Consider the following 13,636-nt stretch of genomic DNA (forward strand, 5'->3'; position numbering starts at 1 on the left):
CACATGGGAATTTTCTTATTGTTTCCCGCAGAGTGGCTCCTCAGCATCAGCTCCTGCAGTTTGAAGACAGAGTGTGCTACTTGCTCAAGGGCACTTCAGCAGGGCGGGTGCTACGGACACCAGGAGCTTGAACCCGGGTCGTCAGCTAGGGGACAAGCTCTGTAAGCAGTAGCCCACCCCTGCTGCGTGACTGTCAGCTTCCTTGGTGAGGAGGGAGAGGAAGAGGAGGAGGAGGAAGGGGAGGAAGGGGGGAAATCCGGCGTTTCAGGACGGTTGGGAGTCCCGCTGCGATGCATGGAGGTTGTGTGGAGATGCTCGCCGGGTCTCTGGAGCGCATGAGGCGGTGCCTGCAGAACAACGGCCCGCAGCACCAGAGAGATCCGGCCGCCGATGCTCAACTCTGTCATCCTGCCACGCCGTAACGTCACCGCTGAGATCCGGCCCCGGTTTTACAGGAGCGCGGCTCGGTTCGGTTCGGTATCCACGGAGCGGAGGCATACCCGCCGACAGCGCCGTGATTTGGGAAGCTACGCTCATCCCTGCGTCGCGGCTGGTGGATACAGTGGGAAAAAATTGTCGTGCGGCATCTATGCAATTTTATTTCGACTTTGCATTTTATTATGAGCGCAGAGGAGGGAGAGGCGGGTCCAGCTTGTACGGAGGCGAGGAGGGGAGAGCCGCAGGGAGGCGCCACCACAACCCACCACACCTGGGAGGAAGGCGAACCGCACGGCTCGCAAGGACATCCGCACCCCGGTGATGAGGAGGAGGATGATGATGAGGAGGAGGCGAAGGAGGAGGAGGGGGAGGAGGCGGTGGGAGAGGAGGGGAAGGAAGAGGAGGGCGGCGGGGAGGACCGAGGCAGGGACGCATGTGTGGACGCATGTGGGGGACGCGCACGGAAATTCAATGTGGAGAATAACGGGGGGGATTTTTCCAGCGAGGAGGGGGTGGTCGGGGGGAGATGCTGCAAGGCGCAGGCGATGCATTCAAACTGCAGCAGTGAAACCTGCATCCCCACTCCCAGCTGTCGGATATGCTTTCAAGGCGCAGAGCAGGTAAACAGCCCGGCCGTGTAAAAGGTCCCATATAGCTGCTGTTCAGTTCTTGTTTGCAAATTTCATCTGGCTCAGGACCAGAATAATGTCCCTCATGACCTTCTCCAAATAAATCCAGTTTCAAAAGTTGAGGTGAACCGGTAAGTTAAACCAAATAAATGTGTCTGCAATGCTGGAGTCTGATTGGCCAACAGCAACAGTCTCTCTTATTCAGTTGAGATAAGTTCATATTCTGCAAAACGGCCTGATTGGACATCTTGACTTTAGTATTTTTTTAATGAGGAGAGCCAGTCAGGACCAGTTGCCTTTACTGGTGTTTAGGTAGGTAGATAGATAGATTTATTTATTTTATTGATCCCAAACTGGGAAATTTGTGTCAGATACTGCCTGGAATGAAAAATAGATATTTTAAAATGCAATAATTTAAAACACTCATACTCAATTATTTAAATAATATCTCCCTCAAATATCTTCGATCACAAATGGATTTAAATCTGAATTCCTATAATAGGCCTACGCTACTGTAAATTGTGCTTTGTGGTGAGTTCAGCACCACGGACAGCGATTGACAGCTGGAGCCACAACACCTCCAAAAGTGAGATTCAAGGACTTTTACGGTCCTTGAAGGGGATCCATGGTTCAAGGAGGACCCCAGTAAAATGCTGAATAGTTTAGTCTTGGTATCACTTCACTCTGCTGACGTCTTCAATTCTATGTAAAGTCATTTCCATCAACCACAGTCATCTCAGATGGGGTACACTGAGACAAAATCGAATCGATCGAGGGCACCCAGAAGCTGAGATCATCTGCAGCAACTAAAATCTGTGTTATAGTTCCTGGTCTAGGTAGCAAATTCCAGTTTGCTTGGTGTGACTTGATGATGTAACAGGTGATTTATATCAGCTGTTTGACTAGCTGTTACATTTAGGGGGGCACAAGTAGCAAAATAGGCAGCCATTTCATCTGGTGTTACATGCAATTTCAAGACAGCTGATATGAAGCGTGGAAAATGGATCCAAGGTAAAGCTAAAAGCAGCTTTGCCTGTTGGCCTGAGCCTACAGTGAGTACTATCCCGTAAAAGCCAAAACCACACTGTGCCAGAGGGAGTATGATGTATAACCACATGAAACATTCAACATGGACAGAGTACCTTGTCATAAAAATGACCAATTGAGTACAATAAAAAATAATGTGCTTGCTTAACTATCACAACTAATAACCAAACTTAGAGGCTAACCAAACATTTTCATGTCGAGAGCCTCCAAATAGGTTCACACTGAGCCAAAGTGACCACAGCTCAGAAGATTTTGTCCTAAGGAACCAAATCTGTGAAGATGTTAGTTGTGCCGTATGATCTCAGCCTCTATGCAGTGAAATTAAGCTTTTTGGGTGGGCCCCATTTTGAGTACCACAGACTAGGCAAACCATGCAAACTTGCACCACAGTGTCTGAGCTTAATTCAAAATACAGTATGTTTGCACAGCTATCCTCAGTTAAACATTATTTCTTCCTCTTTGGACATTGTTTCTATATCCTTTATGACTTAATTTCAATGAAGAAGATGCTTGAATGATGAAACGCTGCACACACATCAGCTGCACCTACTTTATCAGTGTTATTTCATTCCAACTACGTTTATATTTTAGACATTCAGTTGAAGTTTTTATGGGGCCGCCAACTAGACAGTAAGATGGTCAAAGGTCAGAGGTCAGCGTGTGTGATCCTATAGGCATCATGAGATAGAGCGCTCAGAGACTAAATGAAAGCTGAGGAGAGAGACTGAGAGGATTATTATCTTGCTTCAGGACACATTAGTTTTGATGGTCATTTCTGGCAGAAATTAATCGGTCACCTGCCAAAAAAAAAAAAAAAGCTGCTAACCTTGAAGTAATTTCAATAGTTTGGGCTTCAATGGAGAGTTTTAGTGTCTCATAATATAAATGCTGTTTCAGAGGCTTTTACACACTGACAAGAATAACATTCTGGGGGGAAAACACTGAATATTTGTAATTTTTGGTGAAATAAATAAAAAAAAAAAACATCAACACAATATTCCTGCTATTAGTGACTGCAATCAAAAAATATAAATGTAGGGTTTAAAAAAAAGCGCAGCACATACTGCACATACTCCTGATAGACAGGGTGTTGAACTGATATTCAGCAGCTTCAGATGTGAGCTTTTTTATGCCCAAACAATCCATAAAATCACAAGTATCATGTGCTTCCACCGGGGGATTTTGCTCTTGTCAGGGTGGAAAAGCGTAAGAGAGAGCTTTCAGTGCATCGTGAGTCATAAACGCTCTCTATTGTCAGATGATAGTCATAACAATATTCATTCATACTTGCATAAATCAATTCAGGTTAAGGGCATCCTATAGACAGGCAGTGTAATATTGCCCAGTTCATCAATAAATAACTAAATAAATAAATAATCAGTCAAAATGCATCATATCCATCATAACAGAGGTGAATGACACTGACTGAACCAATCATATTTTTAATAAAAGGCCAGTATGGCTCAGCCAAAGCGTCAGTCTGTCCCACCGTGCTGCCTGTCTTTTCTGTGTGGCTTCCTTCCTGGAGGTGGACGGACAAACGCAGACGTGATGGACGCTCTGTCCCGACTCCCCTGAAATCTGACACTCTGCAGGCCTGTCCGGCTTGTGACAGCGAGCCTCGATGAGGGACGATCCATCCCGGCCAGAGCTGCAGGGGAAGAGAGGAGTCGGGGCAGTAAATGCCTAAGTGAATATCCTGTCTTCTGAACGTGGGCTACAGCCTATTAGCAGGGCTAATCTAATAGCCCTGCCTCCGGGTCCAGACAGATATTTGATTTCGATACAGGGCCACAGGCTGGGCCAGCACCGAGGCATTACGGGTTATCATGGATCTTACGAAACAGAAACGTGACACTTTACATATTCAGGGCCAAGCAGGTGGAGTGAGAGTGAGAGGTTATTTATCACAGGAGAGGCTGAGCTGTCTCAGTGCAGAGCCAATATAGGGCCCCCACAACCCATCAGATTTTTTTTTTTTGGGAAAGCTCAGTGAAATGCTTGTGAAAGTCGTCCGAACACAGCCTTAAGGCAAGAAATCTGACATCCAATCAGCATCACTGATCTGATGTTGAAATATAATGTAGGTTTCATACTTGGTAATTTTTTAAAATAATTAGAATTTATATTTGGAATTATTATCATTCTATATTTAAAATGGTATTACAACTGCGACAAATGATGCAAAAAAACCTAAAATGAATGTTGTTCACGGTGAAAAAAATCTTTCATGTTGTTCATCTTTTGGACCTGCATTGATCTATTCATGGTCAAACACAGGGGCCCCAAAATGACTTTTTGCCTCGAGCCCCCAGGTGTCTTGGGACGGCACTGCGCCAGTGAATGGCCGTTTTGAGTTTTAGTGAGTTTTATTTGTTCGCTTCTCAGAATCAGGACGCTGTTCTTATATTTTCCCCCTTCACTTGATGGCCTATAGGTTTTCTCTTTGACCCCCAGAATGCATTGGACAAGAAGAATGTTTTCAACAAATACCCACTTTGGTAACCTTGATGGTATTAAAATCGTCCTTGACTTTGTTTTTATCAATCACTTCAAGATGGATGGCTCACGAACCTTAATTCATTTCGACCGGAAGCCTCTAAGGTCCTCTTAAACCCACAAGGTTAATATGACATGATGAAAAACGAGCTCGCTGACCACTGACCTTAATAAACTATCAATATGCCACTCACGATCTGGCCCTACAGGTCCAAACAACAGTAATGGCTGCTTGAGGAATGCCTGAAGTGAAAAAAAAAAAAAAAAAAAAAAAAACACAACAAACGGCAACAGCTGTGTGATTAATATCACACGTTTCATGTAGGATCCCACCATTAATTTCCCAAAGTTTTCCACAGCTTTGAGAAATGGTCATTGATCTGAGCGATGCTGCTGTAGCCTGCTGGCGAACAAGCCATGGATTTTCTTTGATGTATGACCCGGCGCGAAACACAGGCCTGGACGTGAGGATTTCTAAGCCTCTGCAAAATGACGCATGGGATCGCACAAAGGGCTCGGACATATTTCATATCAGGGAGGCTGGTTCTAATATCGTCCAAAAAGAAACTATTTTTCTTGATTTCTGAAAAGATTAAGAGGTTTTATCTGTCACAAAATCGAAGAAACAGCTAACGGTAGATTATCAAGTGCCTAAGAAGGAGCAAAGCCATCTTTTGCCTTAAAAACAGCTTTAACCCAGCCTGTGGTGCTGCCGTCACGTCCTGGACGGTGTGCAGGGGATGTCGGACCTCTCTCTGGTCCTCAGGGCGGAAGGAGGAGGTGGAAATGTACATCTCATTACGGCTCTGATGATCGAGCTCCATTGGTGTGACTCAACTGTGTAGCTGTCTGCGCAATTAGGATTTTGCCATTTTATATTTAAAAGGGCATTCAGGATGACCTGTGACCTTTAACAACGTCCATGAAGGACCAGTGGGAAGTGAAACAACATTAAAGCGAGCTAATTAGAGAGCAGAGATTCGACGGAGAAGTCTTGTGAAGAGGTTATACAGACGGGTGACAAATGAGCTTCTCCTGGAGGGACGGAGCTCCACTCTTCCAAAAGATCTTTTGCATTTAGAGGGATAATATATTATATAATTATTACTGTATTAATATATTATGTTATTGGATTTTATAGCAGGGCTGCAGTGCATAAAGCCGTCATTACAAAGACAAAAGCACATTTGATAGTTGAGTGGCACCGGTCTGCAGAAATGTGGAAAAACCCTGCGCCAAATAGGAGTGCCAAACTTTGCCTGCACCCTTTTCCCTGACTCACATTGACACACACACACACACACACACACACAGTGGCCAGAGGTACGGTGAAGCGATTTTTCTTTTGTGCTCATTGCTTCCGGTTTGGATATCGATACATTTGAGGGTACAGAGGAGGAAGCTGTTTATCATGTGCATGGTTCGTATCATAGAGGACTGATGGGACACAGCCAAAACACTAAAACGATCTGAATTCGCCGGTCAAAGTTCACCAAATTCGAACTCTAGGTGTGGCTGCAGCGTAAATTCAGATTGCCCTCTGCTGCAAACTGCCCTGACCTCACTGATCGTGGTGATTGCATTGAAAAGAATTAAAATCACTGTGAAATATCACTATTATTTATCCTGGCCTAACTTGTCATATGTTACTATCATGATATTTTATCCGTAATAATGATGGTATCATAATACAATATTGCAGTAAATTGTAAGATAACCAATGTCATGATACCAGTCATTTCAAATGCAACTGAAGATGAAAAAATACCCTGGAGAAGGAAAAACAATTTTTTTAATAAACAGGAGTGCGGTGTTTTGATATGAACAGTTCCGGATAAAATACCTGCAGGCAGGGAACATATACAGCTCAGTAACTCAAATATGCATCTGTGCAAGGTAAAGTTGAAAACTCAAATATCGATACTGGGCACACGCGTACCGATGACGTCTCACAAGAGGAAGGATTGTGATATATCGCATTATCGATTTATTGTTCCACCCCTCCTGCACTGAGCACGAGGGCTCACTGAATGGTTGGATGAGGATGACGATGATGTAAATCCTGATGCTGTGGCCTTCACGCTCACCACAGCTGAACACCTGTGGGAGATTTTGGACCACCGCCACCATCATCATCATTAAATCAACAAAAAAGGGAAAATGTTCTGGAAGAATTGAGCTCCGTCCCTCCAGAGGAGTTCCAGGCACTGCGCGGGGTTTAAAACCTCACTAAAATGCTTGATGTTTGTTCTTCCTGTAATTTGTCTCCTGTCTCCATCTAAATGTACTGGGATGATAAGGCTGCATTTGTGCTTTTTTAATGTGAGAACAAGCCAGATTGTGCAGTTAGACCGTCAAAGCAGCCTTTAGGCCAGATCTCTGCCATGTCCACCGCTTGATTCTGTCCCACACACTCCAAATATACACCCTCATAATGTCGTAGTTGACCTTTGCCCTGTCGCTGCCCCGCAGGGCGACCTGCTGAACCCGTGTCGGTGTGACGGCTCGGTCCGCTACACACACCAGCACTGCCTGCTGAAGTGGATCAGCGAGCGAGGCTGCTGGACCTGCGAGCTCTGCTGCTACCGCTTCCACGTCATCGCCATCAACATGAAGAGACCGTGGCAGGTAATATACACACTCACACACACACTCACACACACTGCAGATCCAGCTTCGATGGCAGTTTGGACACAGCAGCTGATTAGTTCTGGTTGAACTTGTGCTGATAGGTTAAATCCGATGGTGTTGTGTTTGGTTGCAGTGAAACCCTGCAGACTGTGGAGTCAGGAAGGCACAAGACAGAGAGCCCCTGGTTTACCATACCGATCCATAAAGTAAAAGTTTACCCAAAATGCAAAAAACAACAAAAGAAACCCCAGAAACAGATTTTCTCATTTTGCCCAAATCCATAGTTTCTATGTGATTTGGTGAGGTTTCCACTCTGTCCCCCTTCACTGTAATGTAGAGGGTAATGTAGGGTGTTTTGTTTTGTGGATCTCAAACCATCAAAAATGCTTGTGGAAAATTCATCAGCACGATTATGTTGGATAGCTGACATGACCCTCAGCCCTTGAGGGTGAAAAGTTTTGTTTTCAGCTGAAGAGCAAAAGCAAACCGTTTCTATCCGCCCACAGTGAGCATAAATTTGAGGCACGTAGATAAAATTTGCTGGTGTTCCTCAGGCAAGAAAACCCAACCTCCCAACCTCAGTCTTTGCTGCCGAGGGCTGTGGATTACATTGGATGTCTTGTGTTAGTGCTTTTGGAAAGAGCTGTCACTGTTTTTCACATGAAATTTTGAGTTTGAGCTCCACAAAACAAAGCAAAACCCATCCTGCTTCACTGTATGGGTGTGAAGAAAGCCAGATCGGAAACCCTGCCAAAACACACAGAAACTATTTGGATGGATAAAATGCACTCAGAGGGAAATATCTGTTTTTCTTTAGTTTTTTTGTATTTTGAGTGAACTATTTCTTTAACTTGAAGATATGCTGTACGACCTGTGGATCCCTGAAACCTGTTAAAACACATGGAAAACAAACCTTTTACAGATTTTCTTTTCTTTTAATTTATTTTATTCTTATTAGTGTTATTTATTTATTTATTTATTTTGCCTGACAAAGAATTTGGCACCTAAACGCAGCCTCAGAGGTTTTTCAAGCTGCGTTTTACAGCCATACATGTTTGAGGTTACAGCACTCCCCCACGGAGCGTGCTCTCGACATTATTATGGAGGCATTAACGAGAGATTGTCCTTACAACCTCCGGTGTATCGACCGGCTGGTTAAAATTATGCCCAGAAATATCCACAGCCAACAGCTTCTCTGGTGGAGGAAAACAGCCACGCAGAGCCGAACTGGGAGAGGCAGTTTCACTGGCAACCTGACAATAAATCTGACTGGCAAATAAAGCCATCTGCTGCTTGCTTAAACTGCTCGAGACTTGCTATAACCTCAAAACTCAAACTCCAGAATCCTCTCCTAAAATGACTTTTCAACATTTAGTTAAAGCTAAACTATTACTATTTTACTTTTTTCTTAAAGCAGCAACAGAGGAATGCCATCACTGTCACAGGAGCGAAACAAGATTGAAACTTGGGGAAATTTTTATTGAGGGATTTTTCTGTACACAGCGAATAAATTCACACTGTCACTGTCTCCTGGGTTTGGTGGCTGGAGGCAAAATGCAGCACCAGCTGAGTCTCTGGAGGTGACACTTGTCGCTTTGAGGGTTTAATACAAAAAAACCTGCAGAGTCCTGAGGCTGGACATCCTGTATCTCTGCTCTCTGTTGTGTCTTTACAGTCCTCTCTGTCATGACTGCAGTATGTGTTCAGTTTGGTGGGTAAAGTCTGTCTTTAAAGGACCATACTGGTGATTTTGAATGTTTTGCCTGTTTACTACAATTTCTCCACATTTTTACAAACAAACAAACCATTTTGCAAATCATGTCGGGGTACTTAAGACTCCACAACATATAATCAAAGGCCTTCCATTTTCAAATGTGAATTTTGGGTTGAAACAGCCGCCTCATAATGTTCTGCCTCTGTGGCTAACAAAGTCCTCAACATTCATCAACCGAAGATCTGATAACTGTTAGTGTAAAGCAACGTTTCCCGGGGACTATTTACCCTGGTGGAGGGGCCGTCTGGAGCAGTCAATGGGAGTAGTTGGGTGGAGGTCCGGCCCAGAAGGAAACAGTTGTTAGGTAGAAAGCCATTTCATCGTCTTCTCTATGGAGCTTTTCATCATCGTGCTGGTGATCTGACATAATTTCAAAGTTTGTGCAGCTCTTGTAGCCAAAGGAAGGTGATTTATTCTCTTTGGTATATGGTAAGAAAATGGAGTACAGTTCCTGTGTCCTAAGTGGGCGTAGGTCGTGGACAGTTTTTGGCAAATACTAATTGTCTGACTGACCCAGACTCAATACCATTTTCACCTCTGTACGTCCAGTGGTTCGGTTCCTACGGGTAGCATTTTTGTTAGCTTAGCATAAAGACTTGAAGTCTATGGGAGTCGTTAGCCTGGCTCCATCAAAGTGGAAAAATAAACCTCACAGCAGCTCTGAAGCTGTCTGATTTACACAGTGGATTATGTGGATTTGAAATACACATCTTGGGTTTTAAAAAATAAAGAACGAGAGCATTGTTTCAGGAGAAGTCAGATGATGGAGCTGTAACTGCTGAACACATTTATCCTTCTGTCTAGTGCGGTGATCCATGCACCGCTGAAGGTAGAGGAAGATCCACCACAAATGAACCAAAGTAACCAAACCACTGGACGCACAGAGGTGAGAATGGCATCGAATGTCTTGTATCAGCCTGTATCTAGGTTGGAAAAAGGATATTTTGTCCAAAACTTTAGGGTATTCATTTAAAACCAGTCAAATTAACAGTATCATCATATTCTCAATATGTTCATTGATGCTTTTTGTCTTGGTGGTCTGACGCACACCTGAACACACCATACTGGCATGAATCCTGGTGTGAAGAAAGTTTGACGTCTCTGAAAGGATAAAAAAGTAGGAAAAATGATATCGGCGTTCTAAAACACGACTGCTGGCTTTGGGAAAAGATTAGCAGAAGCTGGAAGATTATACATTTTGTTGATGTAAGCCAGACATGCAGGATCACCGGTGTGGTCTTTCAAAGCCTGCATGGACTTTCAGGACAGCATCAGGCAGCCGTTCCCTTCCTCCAAACTGTGCAGATGGAGGCTCCTGAGACTTGAAATAGCTTCTCGCTGAAGAATCCAGGCCTTTTAAGATCTGTGCTGTCCAGATGGGACTCCAGTCATTGGCAGAGCTTCAACCTCAAGAGCACAAACACACACTCCTGACGCCGAGCAGTCCTCTGCTTTCTGTTGTCTGTCGGTGCAGAATATAGATGCTGAGCGTTATACTCGCCGTCTGTTCCCCTCAGACATGGATTGTGCAGAAGCTCGATAACAGGATGCTGGAGTTAATATGTTGCATAATGTCCTATAAACTCCAGTCCTAAATCGAGCTGTGCTACACATCCTGAGTATTCTGGTTTCTTCTTTTCTCAACATTTTCTCTTTTTTGTGATGATGCACTTCCTTCTGCTTCTGCTTTTTTTTTTTTTCAACAATTGGTGATGAGACAGTTTTCTGCTCTCCACTCTTATCTTCTCTCATTTTTCCTCATTTCGACTTGGCTCTGACAAACGGTCTGCTCGGTCCTGGTTGATACGCCGTGACTTTCACATATCACTGATGAAATGTTCTCCAGACCAGGGGCTGTCAAATGTTCTCATGTTCTGGACCCCCAGGTTGACTTTCTATGAGCCGTGGACAAGGGCTGAGCTATATATCGTTATCAGGACATGCTCTATGTTAACATCTCAAAAGGCAACAATATGGACAATATCCATGTTAGGGCTAGGGCTAAAACAGCAACTGAAAAAAAGGTGAAAGTGAAGTAACAAAATAACATTTGGTGTTATTATCTTGTTTTTGTTTTTTTTTTTGTTTTTTTAGAATGCTTAATTTTCACCGCTGCTACACTTAAAGCATTGTATATATATAATCTATATAATATATAAAATGCTTGGCATAAATATGGAGGTATGCAATTTTGTCCATATTGTGCAGCCCTACTGTCGACCCCCGTATGAAGTGATTTTGCACCATAGTGTTATATCAAAAGATGTGCTAGTTTGTGTCAAGTATTAAATGCGTTTGAAAGGCATTTCAGGTTTTTCTGTGTCCTGGTAATTCCTCACTAATGTCCTTTTTTCAGTTTCTAATGTTGCGGTAATCATTTGTCAATTTAATATGAATTAAGGACAAGATAGATAGATAGATAGATAGATACTTTATTCATCCCAAAGGAAATTCACAAGGTATCAATCCAGAATAAACACAGCATTATAAAACTTTATATGACTTATAACTCAATCGATTTCCTCCCCTCAATAAGTTGTACAGAGAGAATCCAAACCATTTATTGGATTTTATAGTTGTTGTTCCGCTCGGTGAAAGGTGAACCGTTTCTCTCCACGGGAAGCCAAATGGCTCAGATGAGTGATTTGGCTTCCCATACGTTTAGCTCTGTCTGCCTCCCCCAGTGGCAGTCCATCACCATCACGCTGGTGGAGAAGGTGCAGATCATCGCTGTGTTCCTCGGCTCGCTCTTCCTGCTGGCCAGCATCTCCTGGCTGCTGTGGTCGGCTCTCAGCCCGCAGGCCGTCTGGCAGCGCCGCGACGTGCTCTTCCAGATCTGCTACGGCATGTACGGCTTCATGGACCTCGTCTGCGTCGGTGAGTTAACGGAGCTGAAAGAACAGGCAGTGGGCGTTGATCATTTAACAGACATTTAAGGGAGCTACAGAGGCTGTGTACACATGTATGTACAATTCAAAGTAGTGTTATGTCATCATCAGTAGCAGTAATTACTAGTAAAATAATAAAATAATCATCACTGTTTGTTTTGTTTTGTTTTATTGCAATGTATGAGAGGGGAGCTGATTAGTAAAATGAGCCGGTTTCAATAAAAAAAAAAAAAAAAAAAAAAAAAAAAAATCCTGCAGGACTGAGAAACGCTGATCCAAGACCTGTTGACCCGGAGGAAAGTCCTCTTAAACCTGTCCTCTAGTGTGTGTGTGTTGTCTGATCCACAACATTGGATTTGTATCTCTCCATTCACTTCCATACAAAACAGCTCCCAAAATATAATTACATTTTTAACACAGAAACCAACACCAACAAAGAGGATTAAGATATTATAAAAAACAAGTCCTGTTATCTGTTTTTTTTTTTTTTTTTTTTAATGTATTTACAATTATTTGTGAAGTACTATCAAGTTCTCTCTTCCTGGTGCAATGTTACTATGCAGTGGTTTCCAGCAGATGCTACCTGCCAGAACTACTTTCCAACTCCAATATGGAAATTATAAGAAAGGAGCTGTTTAATGTCCTCAAAATAATGGGTACAGGAAAAATATTTTGTGAAAATGGAATACAAGGAGGACTACAGTTCTTAACTTAAGATTTTGGAAAATACTGAAACATTTATTAAGTCAAGATTTCTCCTCACATCACACGGGCTAATTTAGAAGCAACTCTGATTTTGAAACAGAGTGCAGTTATGATAGATTCTGTCTGAAGTCCAGTGGATTTTCTCATTTGACCTAAAACCTCAAGTTTATTTAGAGCTATCAGTCACAGTCACAGCCTCAAACCAGTTTCTGCAAAATAAAATTGACACCTCCTGCTTGAACTCTCATTTAAAAAAAAATCCCCCGGAAGAGTCATCATAGCCAGCACATGAAATCACAGGAAGCATCACAGAGAGGGAGGGGAAAACTAGGGAAACTCACCTTTTAACACCACATTTTTGTTCTCCATGTTACAGGCCTGATTGTCCACGAGGGGGCGGCGGTGCACAATGTCTTCATGCGCTGGCGAGCCGTCAACCTGCACTGGGACGTCCAGAGCTACGACAAGGCGACAGACATGGAGGAAACGAGCACCGGCCACTCCTCAATGGCCCCCCGAACGCTGTGGCTGCCCCTGGCCACCCTGGGGCCCGACGGCCCCCTGCACCCCACCCAGCTGGGGTCGCAGCCCTGGTCCTGCCTATGTTTCCCCCCCTTCTGCCCCGGGCTGCTGCCCCAAAACGGCCTCGGACAGGACCACGACTCAGGAGAGGTCGTCATCCGCGTGACGTCAGTGTGACAGGAAATGCGACGTTTAAAGATCTGATCTTCTCCACGCAGGAGCAACATGGAGGCTGATTTTCTCCAGCAGGCACACCAAGTTTTCCTGCTACTAAGACCTGATTTTAACTGACAGAGATGAGGAGGAGTGGACAGGTGAAACGTATCTGAGGTGTTAAATTAACTCTGATGGACCAGCACGTTCTCATGCCTGGGTTGTCAGATACCAAAGCTTGGCCATGCCCTTTCACGTCTCACGACACCAAAGGCTTTCTTTGGCCTCAGGATGAGACGCATCGGGCTTTCTTGCTTTCAACACGTGTCAGTGTCACATGGTTAGGTTTA

General features: G+C 43.9%; 1 protein-coding gene across 1 annotated transcript; it reads left to right on the top strand.

Moving 5' to 3' along the window:
- The first annotated feature begins 620 nt into the window (after positions 1-620).
- On the top strand, positions 621-13,310 carry marchf11 (membrane-associated ring finger (C3HC4) 11). The gene is made up of 4 exons (XM_030074994.1): positions 621-1,058; positions 7,086-7,241; positions 11,703-11,895; positions 12,988-13,310. Exons 1-4 carry the CDS (start codon positions 621-623, stop codon positions 13,308-13,310), a joined length of 1,110 nt encoding a protein of 369 aa, XP_029930854.1.
- Positions 13,311-13,636: the final 326 nt, after the last annotated feature.

Source organism: Myripristis murdjan, chromosome 17 (genome assembly GCF_902150065.1).
Source record: "Myripristis murdjan chromosome 17, fMyrMur1.1, whole genome shotgun sequence".
In the NCBI taxonomy this organism is placed as follows: Eukaryota; Metazoa; Chordata; class Actinopteri; order Holocentriformes; family Holocentridae; genus Myripristis; species Myripristis murdjan.